Source organism: Watersipora subatra, chromosome 8 (genome assembly GCF_963576615.1).
Source record: "Watersipora subatra chromosome 8, tzWatSuba1.1, whole genome shotgun sequence".
NCBI classification, from domain to species: domain Eukaryota; kingdom Metazoa; phylum Bryozoa; class Gymnolaemata; order Cheilostomatida; family Watersiporidae; genus Watersipora; species Watersipora subatra.
The window spans coordinates 37,195,070-37,210,566 of NC_088715.1; the positions used below are offsets into that span (position 1 = coordinate 37,195,070).

Sequence of the window (15,497 nt, forward strand, 5' to 3'; positions counted from 1 at the left end):
ATATTAGAATAATAAAGATATTAGAATAATAAAGATATTAGAATAATAAAGATATTAGAATAATAAAGATATTAGAATAATAAAGATATTAGAATAATAAAGATATTAGAATAATAAAGATATTAGAATAATAAAGATATTAGAATAATAAAGATATTAGAATAATAAAGATATTAGAATAATAAATATATATTCAAATAAGGTATCGAGAGTATCTCTCTCAGCACTGTCCATGTCACTGAGCCAACATTTGTAGTTACATTTGCTTGAGATACGAGTCATCTTTGAGATACAAACATACGAGCTGGTTCTTGATAGCCACTATATGGCTAAGTATAGCAGAAGCCGCTATTTAGAGCTACATCGCTAGATCTTTCTCCTGAAATCACTTTGAAATTTTTTTAGAAAGTTGGCTAAAAGTTATAGCGAATGCGAGGCAAAAACCACCAAACCGGAGAACTAAATAAAAATAAAACCGATGAAAACCGATAATAAAAAAATTAGGATGAAAAAATTGTAGTAAGTTTAGTAAAAGATTGACGATTAGCTTCAACAGTGGGTTTAGTAAAAGATTGACGCTTAGCTTCAACAGTGGGTTTAGTAAAAGATTGACGCTTAGCTTCAACAGTGGGTTTAGTAAAAGATTGACGATTAGCTTCAACAGTGGGTTTAGTAAAAGATTGACGATTAGCTTCAACAGTGGGTTTAGTAAAAGATTGACGATTAGCTTCAACAGTGGGTTTAGTAAAAGATTGACGCTTAGCTTCAACAGTGGGTTTAGTAAAAGATTGACGCTTAGCTTCAACAGTGGGTTTAGTAAAAGATTGACGATTAGCTTCAACAGTGGGTTTAGTAAAAGATTGACGCTTAGCTTCAACAGTGGGTTTAGTAAAAGATTGACGATTAGCTTCAACAGTGGGTTTAGTAAAAGATTGACGCTTAGCTTCAACAGTGGGTTTAGTAAAAGATTGACGCTTAGCTTCAACAGTGGGTTTAGTAAAAGATTGACGATTAGCTTCAACAGTGGGTTTAGTAAAAGATTGACGCTTAGCTTCAACAGTGGGTTTAGTAAAAGATTGACGCTTAGCTTCAACAGTGGGTTTAGTAAAAGATTGACGATTAGCTTCAACAGTGGGTTTAGTAAAAGATTGACGATTAGCTTCAACAGTGGGTTTAGTAAAAGATTGACGCTTAGCTTCAACAGTGGGTTTAGTAAAAGATTGACGCTTAGCTTCAACAGTGGGTTTAGTAAAAGATTGACGATTAGCTTCAACAGTGGGTTTAGTAAAAGATTGACGATTAGCTTCAACAGTGGGTTTAGTAAAAGATTGACGATTAGCTTCAACAGTGGGTTTAGTAAAAGATTGACGCTTAGTTTCAACAGTGGGTTTAGTAAAAGATTGACGCTTAGCTTCAACAGTGGGTTTAGTAAAAGATTGACGATTAGCTTCAACGGTGGGTTTAGTAAAAGATTGACGCTTAGCTTCAACAGTGGGTTTAGTAAAAGATTGACGATTAGCTTCAACAGTGGGTTTAGTAAAAGATTGACGCTTAGCTTCAACAGTGGGTTTAGTAAAAGATTGACGCTTAGCTTCAACAGTGGGTTTAGTAAAAGATTGACGATTAGCTTCAACAGTGGGTTTAGTAAAAGATTGACGCTTAGCTTCAACAGTGGGTTTAGTAAAAGATTGACGCTTAGCTTCAACAGTGGGTTTAGTAAAAGATTGACGATTAGCTTCAACAGTGGGTTTAGTAAAAGATTGACGATTAGCTTCAACAGTGGGTTTAGTAAAAGATTGACGATTAGCTTCAACAGTGGGTTTAGTAAAAGATTGACGCTTAGTTTCAACAGTGGGTTTAGTAAAAGATTGACGCTTAGCTTCAACAGTGGGTTTAGTAAAAGATTGACGATTAGCTTCAACAGTGGGTTTAGTAAAAGATTGACGATTAGCTTCAACAGTGGGTTTAGTAAAAGATTGACGCTTAGCTTCAACAGTGGGTTTAGTAAAAGATTGACGCTTAGCTTCAACAGTGGGTTTAGTAAAAGATTGACGCTTAGCTTCAACAGTGGGTTTAGTAAAAGATTGACGCTTAGCTTCAACAGTGGGTTTAGTAAAAGATTGACGCTTAGTTTCAACAGTGGGTTTAGTAAAAGATTGACGCTTAGCTTCAACAGTGGGTTTAGTAAAAGATTGACGATTAGCTTCAACAGTGGGTTTAGTAAAAGATTGACGATTAGCTTCAACAGTGGGTTTAGTAAAAGATTGACGATTAGCTTCAACAGTGGGTTTAGTAAAAGATTGACGATTAGCTTCAACAGTGGGTTTAGTAAAAGATTGACGATTAGCTTCAACAGTGGGTTTAGTAAAAGATTGACGATTAGCTTCAACAGTGGGTTTAGTAAAAGATTGACGATTAGCTTCAACAGTGGGTTTAGTAAAAGATTGACGATTAGCTTCAACAGTGGGTTTAGTAAAAGATTGACGCTTAGCTTCAACAGTGGGTTTAGTAAAAGATTGACGCTTAGCTTCAACAGTGGGTTTAGTAAAAGATTGACGCTTAGCTTCAACAGTGGGTTTAGTAAAAGATTGACGCTTAGCTTCAACAGTGGGTTTAGTAAAAGATTGACGATTAGCTTCAACAGTGGGTTTAGTAAAAGATTGACGCTTAGCTTCAACAGTGGGTTTAGTAAAAGATTGACGCTTAGCTTCAACAGTGGGTTTAGTAAAAGATTGACGCTTAGCTTCAACAGTGGGTTTAGTAAAAGATTGACGATTAGCTTCAACAGTTGGTTTAGTAAAAGATTGACGCTTAGCTTCAACAGTGGGTTTAGTAAAAGATTGACGCTTAGCTTCAACAGTGGGTTTAGTAAAAGATTGACGCTTAGTTTCAACAGTGGGTTTAGTAAAAGATTGACGCTTAGCTTCAACAGTGGGTTTAGTAAAAGATTGACGCTTAGCTTCAACAGTGGGTTTAGTAAAAGATTGACGATTAGCTTCAACAGTGGGTTTAGTAAAAGATTGACGCTTAGCTTCAACAGTGGGTTTAGTAAAAGATTGACGCTTAGCTTCAACAGTGGGTTTAGTAAAAGATTGACGCTTAGCTTCAACAGTGGGTTTAGTAAAAGATTGACGATTAGCTTCAACAGTGGGTTTAGTAAAAGATTGACGATTAGCTTCAACAGTGGGTTTAGTAAAAGATTGACGATTAGCTTCAACAGTGGGTTTAGTAAAAGGTTGACGATTAGCTTCAACAGTGGGTTTAGTAAAAGATTGACGCTTAGCTTCAACAGTGGGTTTAGTAAAAGATTGACGCTTAGCTTCAACAGTGGGTTTAGTAAAAGATTGACGATTAGCTTCAACAGTGGGTTTAGTAAAAGATTGACGCTTAGCTTCAACAGTGGGTTTAGTAAAAGATTGATGCTTAGCTTCAACAGTGGGTTTAGTAAAAGATTGACGATTAGCTTCAACAGTGGGTTTAGTAAAAGATTGACGCTTAGTTTCAACAGTGGGTTTAGTAAAAGATTGACGCTTAGCTTCAACAGTGGGTTTAGTAAAAGATTGACGCTTAGCTTCAACAGTGGGTTTAGTAAAAGATTGACGATTAGCTTCAACAGTGAGTTTAGTAAAAGATTGACGCTTAGCTTCAACAGTGGGTTTAGTAAAAGATTGACGATTAGCTTCAACAGTGGGTTTAGTAAAAGATTGACGCTTAGTTTCAACAGTGGGTTTAGTAAAAGATTGACGCTTAGCTTCAACAGTGGGTTTAGTAAAAGATTGACGATTAGCTTCAACAGTGGGTTTAGTAAAAGATTGACGATTAGCTTCAACAGTGGGTTTAGTAAAAGATTGACGCTTAGCTTCAACAGTGGGTTTAGTAAAAGATTGACGATTAGCTTCAACAGTGGGTTTAGTAAAAGATTGACGCTTAGCTTCAACAGTGGGTTTAGTAAAAGATTGACGATTAGCTTCAACAGTGGGTTTAGTAAAAGATTGACGATTAGCTTCAACAGTGGGTTTAGTAAAAGATTGACGCTTAGCTTCAACAGTGGGTTTAGTAAAAGATTGACGCTTAGCTTCAACAGTGGGTTTAGTAAAAGATTGACGATTAGCTTCAACAGTGGGTTTAGTAAAAGATTGACGCTTAGCTTCAACAGTGGGTTTAGTAAAAGATTGATGCTTAGCTTCAACAGTGGGTTTAGTAAAAGATTGACGATTAGCTTCAACAGTGGGTTTAGTAAAAGATTGACGCTTAGCTTCAACAGTGGGTTTAGTAAAAGATTGATGCTTAGCTTCAACAGTGGGTTTAGTAAAAGATTGACGATTAGCTTCAACAGTGGGTTTAGTAAAAGATTGACGCTTAGCTTCAACAGTGGGTTTAGTAAAAGATTGACGCTTAGCTTCAACAGTGGGTTTAGTAAAAGATTGACGATTAGCTTCAACAGTGGGTTTAGTAAAAGATTGACGATTAGCTTCAACAGTGGGTTTAGTAAAAGATTGACGCTTAGTTTCAACAGTGGGTTTAGTAAAAGATTGACGCTTAGCTTCAACAGTGGGTTTAGTAAAAGATTGACGCTTAGCTTCAACAGTGGGTTTAGTAAAAGATTGACGATTAGCTTCAACAGTGAGTTTAGTAAAAGATTGACGCTTAGCTTCAACAGTGGGTTTAGTAAAAGATTGACGATTAGCTTCAACAGTGGGTTTAGTAAAAGATTGACGCTTAGTTTCAACAGTGGGTTTAGTAAAAGATTGACGCTTAGCTTCAACAGTGGGTTTAGTAAAAGATTGACGATTAGCTTCAACAGTGGGTTTAGTAAAAGATTGACGATTAGCTTCAACAGTGGGTTTAGTAAAAGATTGACGCTTAGCTTCAACAGTGGGTTTAGTAAAAGATTGACGATTAGCTTCAACAGTGGGTTTAGTAAAAGATTGACGCTTAGCTTCAACAGTGGGTTTAGTAAAAGATTGACGATTAGCTTCAACAGTGGGTTTAGTAAAAGATTGACGATTAGCTTCAACAGTGGGTTTAGTAAAAGATTGACGCTTAGCTTCAACAGTGGGTTTAGTAAAAGATTGACGCTTAGCTTCAACAGTGGGTTTAGTAAAAGATTGACGCTTAGCTTCAACAGTGGGTTTAGTAAAAGATTGACGCTTAGCTTCAACAGTGGGTTTAGTAAAAGATTGACGATTAGCTTCAACAGTGGGTTTAGTAAAAGATTGACGATTAGCTTCAACAGTGAGTTTAGTAAAAGATTGACGCTTAGCTTCAACAGTGGGTTTAGTAAAAGATTGACGCTTAGCTTCAACAGTGGGTTTAGTAAAAGATTGACGCTTAGCTTCAACAGTGGGTTTAGTAAAAGATTGACGCTTAGCTTCAACAGTGAGTTTAGTAAAAGATTGACGATTAGCTACAACAGTGGGTTTAGTAAAAGATTGACGCTTAGCTTCAACAGTGGGTTTAGTAAAAGATTGACGCTTAGCTTCAACAGTGGGTTTAGTAAAAGATTGACGCTTAGCTTCAACAGTGAGTTTAGTAAAAGATTGACGATTAGCTTCAACAGTGGGTTTAGTAAAAGATTGACGCTTAGCTTCAACAGTGGGTTTAGTAAAAGATTGACGATTAGCTTCAACAGTGGGTTTAGTAAAAGATTGACGCTTAGCTTCAACAGTGGGTTTAGTAAAAGATTGACGATTAGCTTCAACAGTGGGTTTAGTAAAAGATTGACGCTTAGCTTCAACAGTGGGTTTAGTAAAAGATTGACGCTTAGCTTCAACAGTGGGTTTAGTAAAAGATTGACGCTTAGCTTCAACAGTGGGTTTAGTAAACTAAATTCTTTTTAAGTTAAATTCAAAATTTCTGTTACGTAGAGTCACAAAAGTTTAGTGTGACTAAACAAAACAAATATACATTTGATTAGAGTGCAAATGCGAGTAAAGACCACACGCTCTTACTATGTATGCTCATAAGGATACATAAACTACCTGGATCTGTGGCAGAGATGATAGAGCCGTACCAGAAACAGTCCTGAAGTCTGATCTCTGGAATGGTTGCATTGGGCATGACGACAGGCATGCTGAGCACAAACCCATATAATATTCCACTGAAAAGAAGCAGTGAAACTAGTGATTACAATACTAACAAGCTGACAATTGGTTTGACATAACGGAATTGTACTCTCTTTTTAACTTCAAGAAAATCCTATTCGAGCCAAAAATTACCATAAAACCTCCAATTGAACAGCAGGCCACTCTATTTTTTAACCCTTCCTCTATAGTGGCAGTTAATTGGAGGTGGCCTTCAAATAGAGGTTGGCGGAGTATTTTTTAAATGGCTCGTCAGAACTTGGGGAAGATTATTTTAGCCCTTTTACAGGCGAAGCGAATGTCGCCTATATTTTGTCCTGTTTTTCCGGTAAAGCGATATTATACCTTTAGGATGCAATAAATCTGCTAACTTATTTCCAACTTGTCCAAAATCTTACGATAAATATACGTTGAAATTCGGAGAAATATCTCTACAAGTTAATATCTATTGCTTGCAATTAACCTCTCACGATATTGTAGCTTGTGTCTTGCTTGGCAATTTGTTGCAGCTTTCAATTTGTATTTCATTCTATATTTAAAGACATATTTTTATTGTATATCTATATTTACCAATATTGTATAAAAGCTCATTGCACTCATTAATATCTTTGCTAAAGTTTGCAGCCAAAACTAGCTTTTCATGTGCAAGAGATGAGAAGTTAAGAGCCTCAATCAATTGTAAGATCAGATTACGGCAATGGCGCTATCAAATAACATGCTATAAATCTGCAAATTTACTAGTTATATGATCATAATTTATCAAATACTACAAATATATATTCAAGAAAAAGTGACATAACCAAACCATTCTTATAATACATCCAGAAACAAAAATTACCGCTTTTGAAACGAAAACATTTTTATCGTTTGCTCGGCCAGCTGCGTTCAGATTGTTGCTTTCGATGGAACGAACATCTTCTGGTTGTCCAATACCTTCCGCAACATCTTCTGACCTGAACTCTTTTCTTGCACTGCTGAACTAGTTGATATTAGCGTCCAAAGAATTTTTTTGGCAGAACAAAACTTTTACGGGTGGCATTTAGCACAAGTGCAACGCGTAAAGGTTTTGCTCACTAAATGTAACCTTTGGTCCTAAAGCTAGTCATTCATCTACATTAGTAAATTTAAACCGTTTTTATGTACTTCAAAGTATGAAATCTACATTTAACAAGGAGCTAATATTAGCCTGAGACAGTTATTAATTATTTATATGAAGTTGCTTTTAAAGTTTTAATGAGAAAAAACGAAAAGCTTTAGAGTTGGACAACGAGAGAATTGTTATCGATGTAATGATTCATTATTATTGCAATTTTGTAGACCCTTTTCTACTGACCACTCGCTATTATGGGTTCCTAAAGATTAAAGATTGTCAACGTGGCGGTTAAATGGAGGTGGCGTTCAATTAGTTGGAGGTCCTCTACTTTTCAACCCTTCTCCCATAGTTGTGGTCAAATAGAGGTTGCGTTCAAATAGAGGTTGCGTTCAAATAGAGGTTGCGTTCAAATAGAGGTTGCGTTCAAATAGAGGTTTCGGTCAAATAGAGGTTTCGTTCAAATAGAATTTCGGTCAAATAGAGTTTCGGTCAAATAAAGGTTTCGGTCAAATAGAGGTTTCATTCAAATAGAGTTTCGGTCAAATAGAGGTTTCATTCAAATAGAGGTTTCATTCAAATAGAATTTCGGTCAAATAGAGTTTCGGTCAAATAAAGGTTTCGGTCAAATAAAGGTTTCGGTCAAATAGAGGTTTCATTCAAATAGAGTTTCGGTCAAATAGAGGTTTCGTTCAAATATAATTTCGGTCAAATAGAGTTTCGGTCAAATAAAGGTTTCGGTCAAATAGAGGTTTCATTCAAATAGAGTTTCGGTCAAATAGAGGTTTCATTCAAATAGAGTTTCGGTCAAATAGAGGTTTCGTTCAAATAGAATTTCGGTCAAATAGAGTTTCGGTCAAATAAAGGTTTCGGTCAAATAGAGGTTTCATTCAAATAGAGTTTCGGTCAAATAGAGGTTTCATTCAAATAGAGTTTCGGTCAAATAGAGGTTTCATTCAAATAGAGGTTTCATTCAAATAGAGTTTCGGTCAAATAAAGGTTTCAGTCAAATAGAGGTTTCATTCAAAGAGTTTCATTCAAATGGAGTTTCGATCAAATAGAGGTTTCGGTCAAATAAAGGTTTCGGTCAAATAGAGGTTTCATTCAAATAGAGGTTTCATTCAAATAGAGGTTTCATTAAAATAAAGGTTTCATTCAAATAGAGGTTTCATTCAAATAGAGGTTTCATTCAAATAGAGTTTCATTCAAATAGAGGTTTCATTCAAATAGAGGTTTCATTCAAATAGAGGTTTCATTCAAATAGAGTTTCGGTCAAATAGAGTTTCGGTCAAATAGAGGTTTCGGTCAAATAGAGGTTTCATTCAAATAGAGGTTTCATTCAAATAGAGGTTTCATTCAAATAGAGGTTTCATTCAAATAGAGGTTTCATTCAAATAGAGGTTTCATTCAAATAGAGTTTCAGTCAAATAGAGGAAGTGCTCAATCAGAGATTTTACGATATTTATTTTTAAATGAAGACCGTAAAATAAATACCATTTCATTAGCTACAGTAACTAGTAGCTAATGACTGGGCAAAAATGGCAGCTCTAATGACAATGGAGTCGTTGAGTGTTTCAGCTATTTGATGGAGTGATTAACTCCTTCAGAGCGCTGCCGAATTATTATTCTACTGATTATTTGCTACTTAATTCGATGATTATACATACTACTACTTGTGAATATCATGCAGTGGCAAGCCAGGATTCTAGTTGTAGCAGTATTGTGTATTATGGTTACTAGTTAGTTACTAGCTCGTTAGTCCCGTGTATTGTGAGAGTGTGTCATGAGTAATCAGCATACGAAGAATTACCCCCCCCCCAGTGGTAAGGCACCCCAGTGGTTTCGTGGTAGCGTGCTTGCAATTGAATTTGATGCCCCAGGTTCAATTCCCGTACGAGGCAATCTTTTTTCTTAGAACTCTCATCGTGGCTTCAGATAGACACTGTTTTTAGTATACGATAGAAAGGATTGCGTAGTCTGATGCGCCATGAGAGATCATCAGATGTAATAACTAACTGGAGAAATATGCCAGCATCTGTCAAGGTGTTTGATTGGCACATGCTCTAGAGCCCATGTGACTTAAGATTGATGCGACCATTCAGTGGCTTGCCAACAATTATGAGGGTTGACAAGGAAATACTTGAGCTGGATACACATTTCTTACACTGACACCTGCTTTGAAATATAAGCTCTCTATGAGAACATGGAGAACTAGTAATGTCCGTCAGGTTTAGTAAAACGAGTGATGCGTGAAGAATTGCGCGACGCTGCGTGATGTCTAAAATCATGCCAGATCTTCATAAAATTGCTCCCAATGGCTTACCAGATGCATTTAAAGTGATATTTCAACAAACAAGTGGTTTACTTTCCAAGTTTAAATTATTTTCAAGCTAATACAGGTCGAAGTTTTTTTTCAAGCATGCGTGAATATGACTTCTGACAATTTTAGCTAGTTTTAATACAATTTGACCAATTTTGACCCTCACGCATTTTCCAGTCTGAGAAAAATCTCAACAAACTAGAAAAATGCATGAGGGTCAAAATTGGTCCAAAATGTATTAAAACTAGCTAAAACAATTTAAAATCTATTAGGAAATGTCAGGAGTCATATTCAAACAAACTTGAAAGAAACTTTGGCCTGTATTAGCTTGAAAATAATTTAAACTTGGAAAGAAAATCACTGCCAAGAGTTTGTTGATATGTTACTAAGTGAGTTGAGTGTCACGGAAGAGCTATCTATATAGGAACGAGCTATCTATATAGGGAAGAGCAATCTATATAGGAAAGAGCTATCTATATAGGAACGAGCTATCTATATAGGGAAGAGCAATCTATATAGGAAAGAGCTATCTATATAGGAAAGAGCTATCTATATGGGAAGAGCCATCTATATAGGGAAGAACCATCTATATGGGGAAGAGCCATCTATATGGGGAAGAGCTATCTATATAGGGAAGAGCTATCTATATAGGGAAAAGCTATCTATATAGGGAAGAGCTATCTATATAGGGAAGAGCTATCTATATAGAGAAGAGCCATCGATATAGAGAAGAGCCATCTGTATAGAAAAGAGCTATCTATATAGGGAACAGCTATCTATATAGGGAAGAGCTATCTATATAGGAAAGAGCTATCTATATATAGAAGAGCTATCTATAAAGGGAAGAGCTATCTATATAGGGAAGAGCTATCTATATAGGGAAGAGCTATTTATATAGGAAAGAGCTATCTATATAGAGAAGAGCTATCTATATGGGGAAGAGCTATCTATATGGGAAAGAGCTATTTATATAGGGAAAAGCTATCTATATCGGGAAAAGCTATCTATATAGAGAAGAGCTATCCATATAGGGAGGAGCAATCTATATAGGGAAGAGCTATCTATATGGGAAAGAGCTATCTATATAGGGAAAAGCTATCTATATAGGGAAAAGCTATCTATATAGAGAAGAGCTATCCATATAGGGAGGAGCAATCTATATAGGGAAGAGCTATCTATATGGGAAAGAGCTATCTATATAGGGAAGAGCTATCTATATCGGAAAGAGCTATCTATATAGGAAAGAGCTATCTATATAGAGAAGAGCTATCCATATAGGGAGGAGCAATCTATATAGGGAAGAGCTATCCATATAGGAAAGAGCTATTTATATAGAAAAGAGCTATCTATATAGGAAAGAGCTATCTATATAGAGAAGAGCTATTTATATAGGGAAGAGCTATCTATATAAAGAAGAGCTATCTATATAGGGAAGAGCTATCTATATAGAGAAGACCTATCTATATAGGGAAGAGACAAACTCACCCAATAGTAATTGCAGACACAATCGTACCTATAAAGGCATAAGTGATGATCGCTCCAAAGTTTCTAAAGAAATGCCTCTGCAAAAGTTAGGAGTCATTATATATAATATAACAATAATAATTAAAAGACATAAAATAGAATACAACAAGCAAAACGATCTTAATGAATTGATCATAAGGTTAAACATTAAAGATGCAATTGCGTCAAATTTTAGTTGATTTTAACAGAACATATTGAGTTTTTTTTTATTAGGCTAGTTGATATGTTGTTTGTTTTAGGCGATCTCGTTGTCAAGATATTTGAAGATTGAAGTCGACAAAAATTAATCAGAATAAAAACGCTCAGAAAAGATGTGCCAGACTTACCCAAAGTGAAACAATCTGTCCCAGTCTTTCATATTCACATCGGCTATTGCCATGAAAATCTAGTCCTGCACGGCTCTATTGGCATATATTTTATTTTGTATTTGCTCATGACTGCTAGAATAAAATGTCAAATCTTGCTACAGATACATTATTTTAAGTGTTTGAAACGCCTCAAATAAGGATAATTATAAATTTGTCATATTAGTTTCCTCTAAATGCTGTGTAAACATCTGAGGACCGACTACGATTCTGATTCTACCAGTCTACGGTAATAAGGTCATTGAGTTAACTTATTTCATCGTTGCCAAATCGTATTAGCAAAGTTCTCACTTGTTACCCACACCGGAAACTAGTTACTAGACAAAATAGGCCCCATATTTGAAAAGAATATGTTGGAATATATGGCGAAACCAACTGCATCCCTAAAAAAGTCATGTATAGTCAACATTATCTAGTCATTAATAGTATCAATTTGTAAGAAAAGATTTACTGGTCAAATTTGATTAGTTGATTCTAGTACAAAACAAATGGTTTTATGAGTTGTCCAGAATAACGAACGCAAAACAACGTCAATTTCTTTGAAATCAATAAACCCACCAATTCTGGCAAAGAGTTAATAAAACCATTCTTGCACCTGTTTGGCGGATTGTGGTCTCACTTGTTTTCACTTATTAGCATGGAGCAAAGATTTTTTGAGCATTTACTATGTGGTCTGTTAGAATTGAGTCGAGCTATTCAAAAGTATTTGTCAATGCAGCTCTGATTGCACTTCATAAATCTACCCTACAGGATGAAAATGTTCGTTGGTCATAAAAATTCGCGACTTCGCGAACAGTCGATCCCGCGAATTATTAAATTCAGTGAATAATTAGTTCTATTTTTAATCACAAGAGAGAATAACTACTGCATCAAATTGAAAACTAGTTGCTAGCCTAGTTTTTAATGTAAATACTAAACGTAATTGAGTTCCAAAACATTTTTTAAAATAATTGCCTGGGCTTTGAGCTAACACCATTGGGAATGCATCACATTTATTTACAAAATTATTCAAGGTTGTCACAAGATATTCAGAATGGCGTCATCGCGAAAATAGCCGCGAGGCAGAAGTACTAAACGTAGCCGAGTTCCAAAACTTCTTTAAAATCATCGCCAGGCTTCGAGCTTTATTGCCATTGCGTCAAACTTTACAAAATTATTCAAGATTTTTACAAGTTATTCGGCATGGCTTCAGCATAACAAAAAAGCTCTCCTAGTCTTTTTACATTAGAATCAACTCCATCAATCTCTAATACTGAAGTCAAGGACGATCATGATCTGGACATTATGGTATGTATTTGATTTGCAGTGCAGATACATTTTTCTATAATCAATTGCATTAGTTAATTCTTTTGTTTAAAAACTGATCGCTTTCATCAAATACTTCAGCTATTGTTGTTGTACTTCCTCAACACTATATACTATATATATATATATATATACACTTCCATATTTTTTCTTTTTTGTGTTTACTGCAGATTGAGAATGAAACAACTTACTCCGATTACGAAAACTAGAGACAAGTAGTAATATTCATCAAGGCAGGAATATTGGCAGAGAGGCAACCAGTCAACCTAGACCCCTTCATCGACAACAACTCCTTGATATCGCTGTAGCAAACATGATTAAATTTTATATTTTATTTCATGTATAGATATATTATAATTTATTACAAACTTGAGAGTACAAATAAAATATTTCAAATACAAATAAAATTTTACAAACGATGAATGGAGTAAATATAAACAATTTAGTCCATATGGCGGTTGTCTAGCAATAAAATTAAACTGGTACTCTTGATATGTGAATACTAGCGTGTAATGGTACTTTCTGACTAGTTATTTTGGTAATAGCAGCTCTGTCACTGCCTTGGGTAGGCGTTGAAGGCGATTCTCTCGCTACTACATGGCTGGTAAGGAAGTTACCATCAGAACTCTCCTCGTGGCTTACTATTGCAAAGTTCTGCCGGTTGGCCAAAGATTTGTGCTCGTAGAGGCGTTTTTGTTCCTTTTTTAAAAACATATATTCTTCTCGTAATGAAGAAAACTCGCAAGAGTGGGGTGGGGACAACCCCTAGCTCTAGTTCTCTGCGCTTTAACCAACGCTAAAACCTGCTGAACCCAACAGGAGGGAGCTGAAACCAACTCATTTATGCTCTGCTGAACCCAACAGAGTGCGCTGAACCCAACGCTGCTGACTGTACAACCTGCTGAAACCAACAGGAGGGAGCTGAACCCAACTCACTTCCGTTCTGCTGAAACCAACAGAGTGCGCTGAAACCAACGCTGCCAACTGTACAACCTGCTGAACCCAACAGGAGGGAGCTGAAACCAACTCACTTGTGCTCTGCTGAACCCAACAGAGTGCGCCGAACCCAACGCTGCTGACGGTACAACCTGCTGAAACCAACAGGAGGGAGTTGAACCCAACTCACTTCCGTTCTGCTGAAACCAACAGAGTGCGCCGAAACCAACGCTGTAACCTGCTGAAACCAACAAGAGAGAACACAACTCTTGTAAGGATAATTATTTAATTATCCTATTTATTTGTAGTCATTTTGTGTGAGCTTGCTGTTAGTGACGATTATAAACGATATTTCTCCAACAATAACGACTTTATTATAGTAATACTAATCATGCATCCAATTCAAGAGTCACACCCAAGCTAAACTGCCTAAAAATTAGTGGCAGTATTTATATTACATAAGCGATTGGCCTAGAGATTGACGGTTATCGTTCAAACCGACCAATCATATAGTCTTGCTGACTGCCGAGTTTCTAAGAATTTTCACATACAAAACAATAAAAAATTATTGCTAGACAATGAGCCATTATAGCATAACAATCTAAACACTAACAAAAAGCCCAGGAAATTCTACATATACTGGGTAGCAAACAGTAAGTGTAAAAAAACATTAAGACATATTTCGATAACGAAAAGGGCTAATTACAAAATCTTATCTCGAGAAAACGTAGAACAAAAACGGAAACAATATTGTTTAAGTAATCTTAAACTACTAACAATTAATTATAACAGAAACTTAGAATATTTTGACATGTAACCATGAACATAAAAAATGTCTTCCAATGAGTGAACGGTAAGAAATAAATTATAGAAGATTGTTCACTGCGTAAAAGCCTTAATAAATGGCGTCTGTTATCTTTGCTAGGTCAACCACTATCCCAGAAGTCTCTTCTCTATATATATATATTGGCTACGTCACCTTTTCCCTTTGATCAGTTCACCATGTTTTTTTCTGCGACGGGTGTCCGGAGCGCCTTGATGAGCCTGACGTCCAGAGGACCGATAGCATCCAAATAAGACAACTCTTCGGAGTTATTCCTCCACGGTCTTTTTTTCATGGCCACCACTCCTTTCATAGAGTTTGTTCTTTAGAATATCTCGCTTTATTTTTACGTTTACAACAGTAAGTAGCTGCGGTCACTTCAACCTCAATTTCCAAACCTCCCTGAATGATTGGTGATCTTCTAAGAATGGCATCTACCACCCTTGCAATCATTGTTCTTCGGTGTATGATGAAAAATCTCTCTCACACTAAAACAAATAATGAAGCAGTATGGATGGAAAAAATTAGTATTGCGTTTTACTGAAGAACCAAAGTAAAATTCAACTAATTTAGTAAATGTAAAAAACTCATTACTTACCACAAGTTGTTGGCTTATCAAAGGCCTCCAAAGCGATGAATATTCGTGAAAACCTCTGGACGCAGCAAAAATTGTTTACCGTAGAATAGCATGATCGCCGCCTCGCAGTTGTAAGCTAAATATAAACCGGAACACGTGGTGTGCGCATGCGTACGAATAACTATTACTAGCCGCAATAGAATTAACTTTTCCTAGAGAGTGGCAGTTTTCAGCCGCGAATAAATTCATCCGCGAATATGCATGAAAAGACAAAATTCGCGAAATATAACTCCGCGAATAAATTCATCCTGTAGGGTATATACCAGACAAGATTTCAGCACAGATGATAACAGGGCTATAATGTATTCAATATGTTCTGCAAAACGTGTTTTGCATTATCTTTTACATTATTATTTTATTATATAATTTTACAAGCCAAAAAAAATTCATCTCCGTAAGGAGTCTGTATTAAAC

General features: G+C 36.0%; 1 protein-coding gene across 4 annotated transcripts in view; it reads right to left on the reverse strand.

Moving 5' to 3' along the window:
• LOC137402123 (sodium/hydrogen exchanger 7-like) overlaps nt 1-15,497 on the reverse strand; it is a 72,463-nt gene that overhangs the window by 36,066 nt on the left and 20,900 nt on the right. For all 4 annotated transcript variants that reach the window (XR_010979467.1, XM_068088591.1, XM_068088590.1 and 1 more), the window contains exons 4-5: nt 10,979-11,055; nt 5,982-6,100 (exon numbers count right to left, since the gene is read on the reverse strand). Coding sequence is in view for 3 of the 4 variants with exons in the window: in XM_068088591.1 (XP_067944692.1) it covers nt 5,982-6,100; nt 10,979-11,055 (196 nt within the window). In the remaining variant the exon portion in view is untranslated. The remainder of the gene's footprint in view (nt 1-5,981; nt 6,101-10,978; nt 11,056-15,497) is intronic.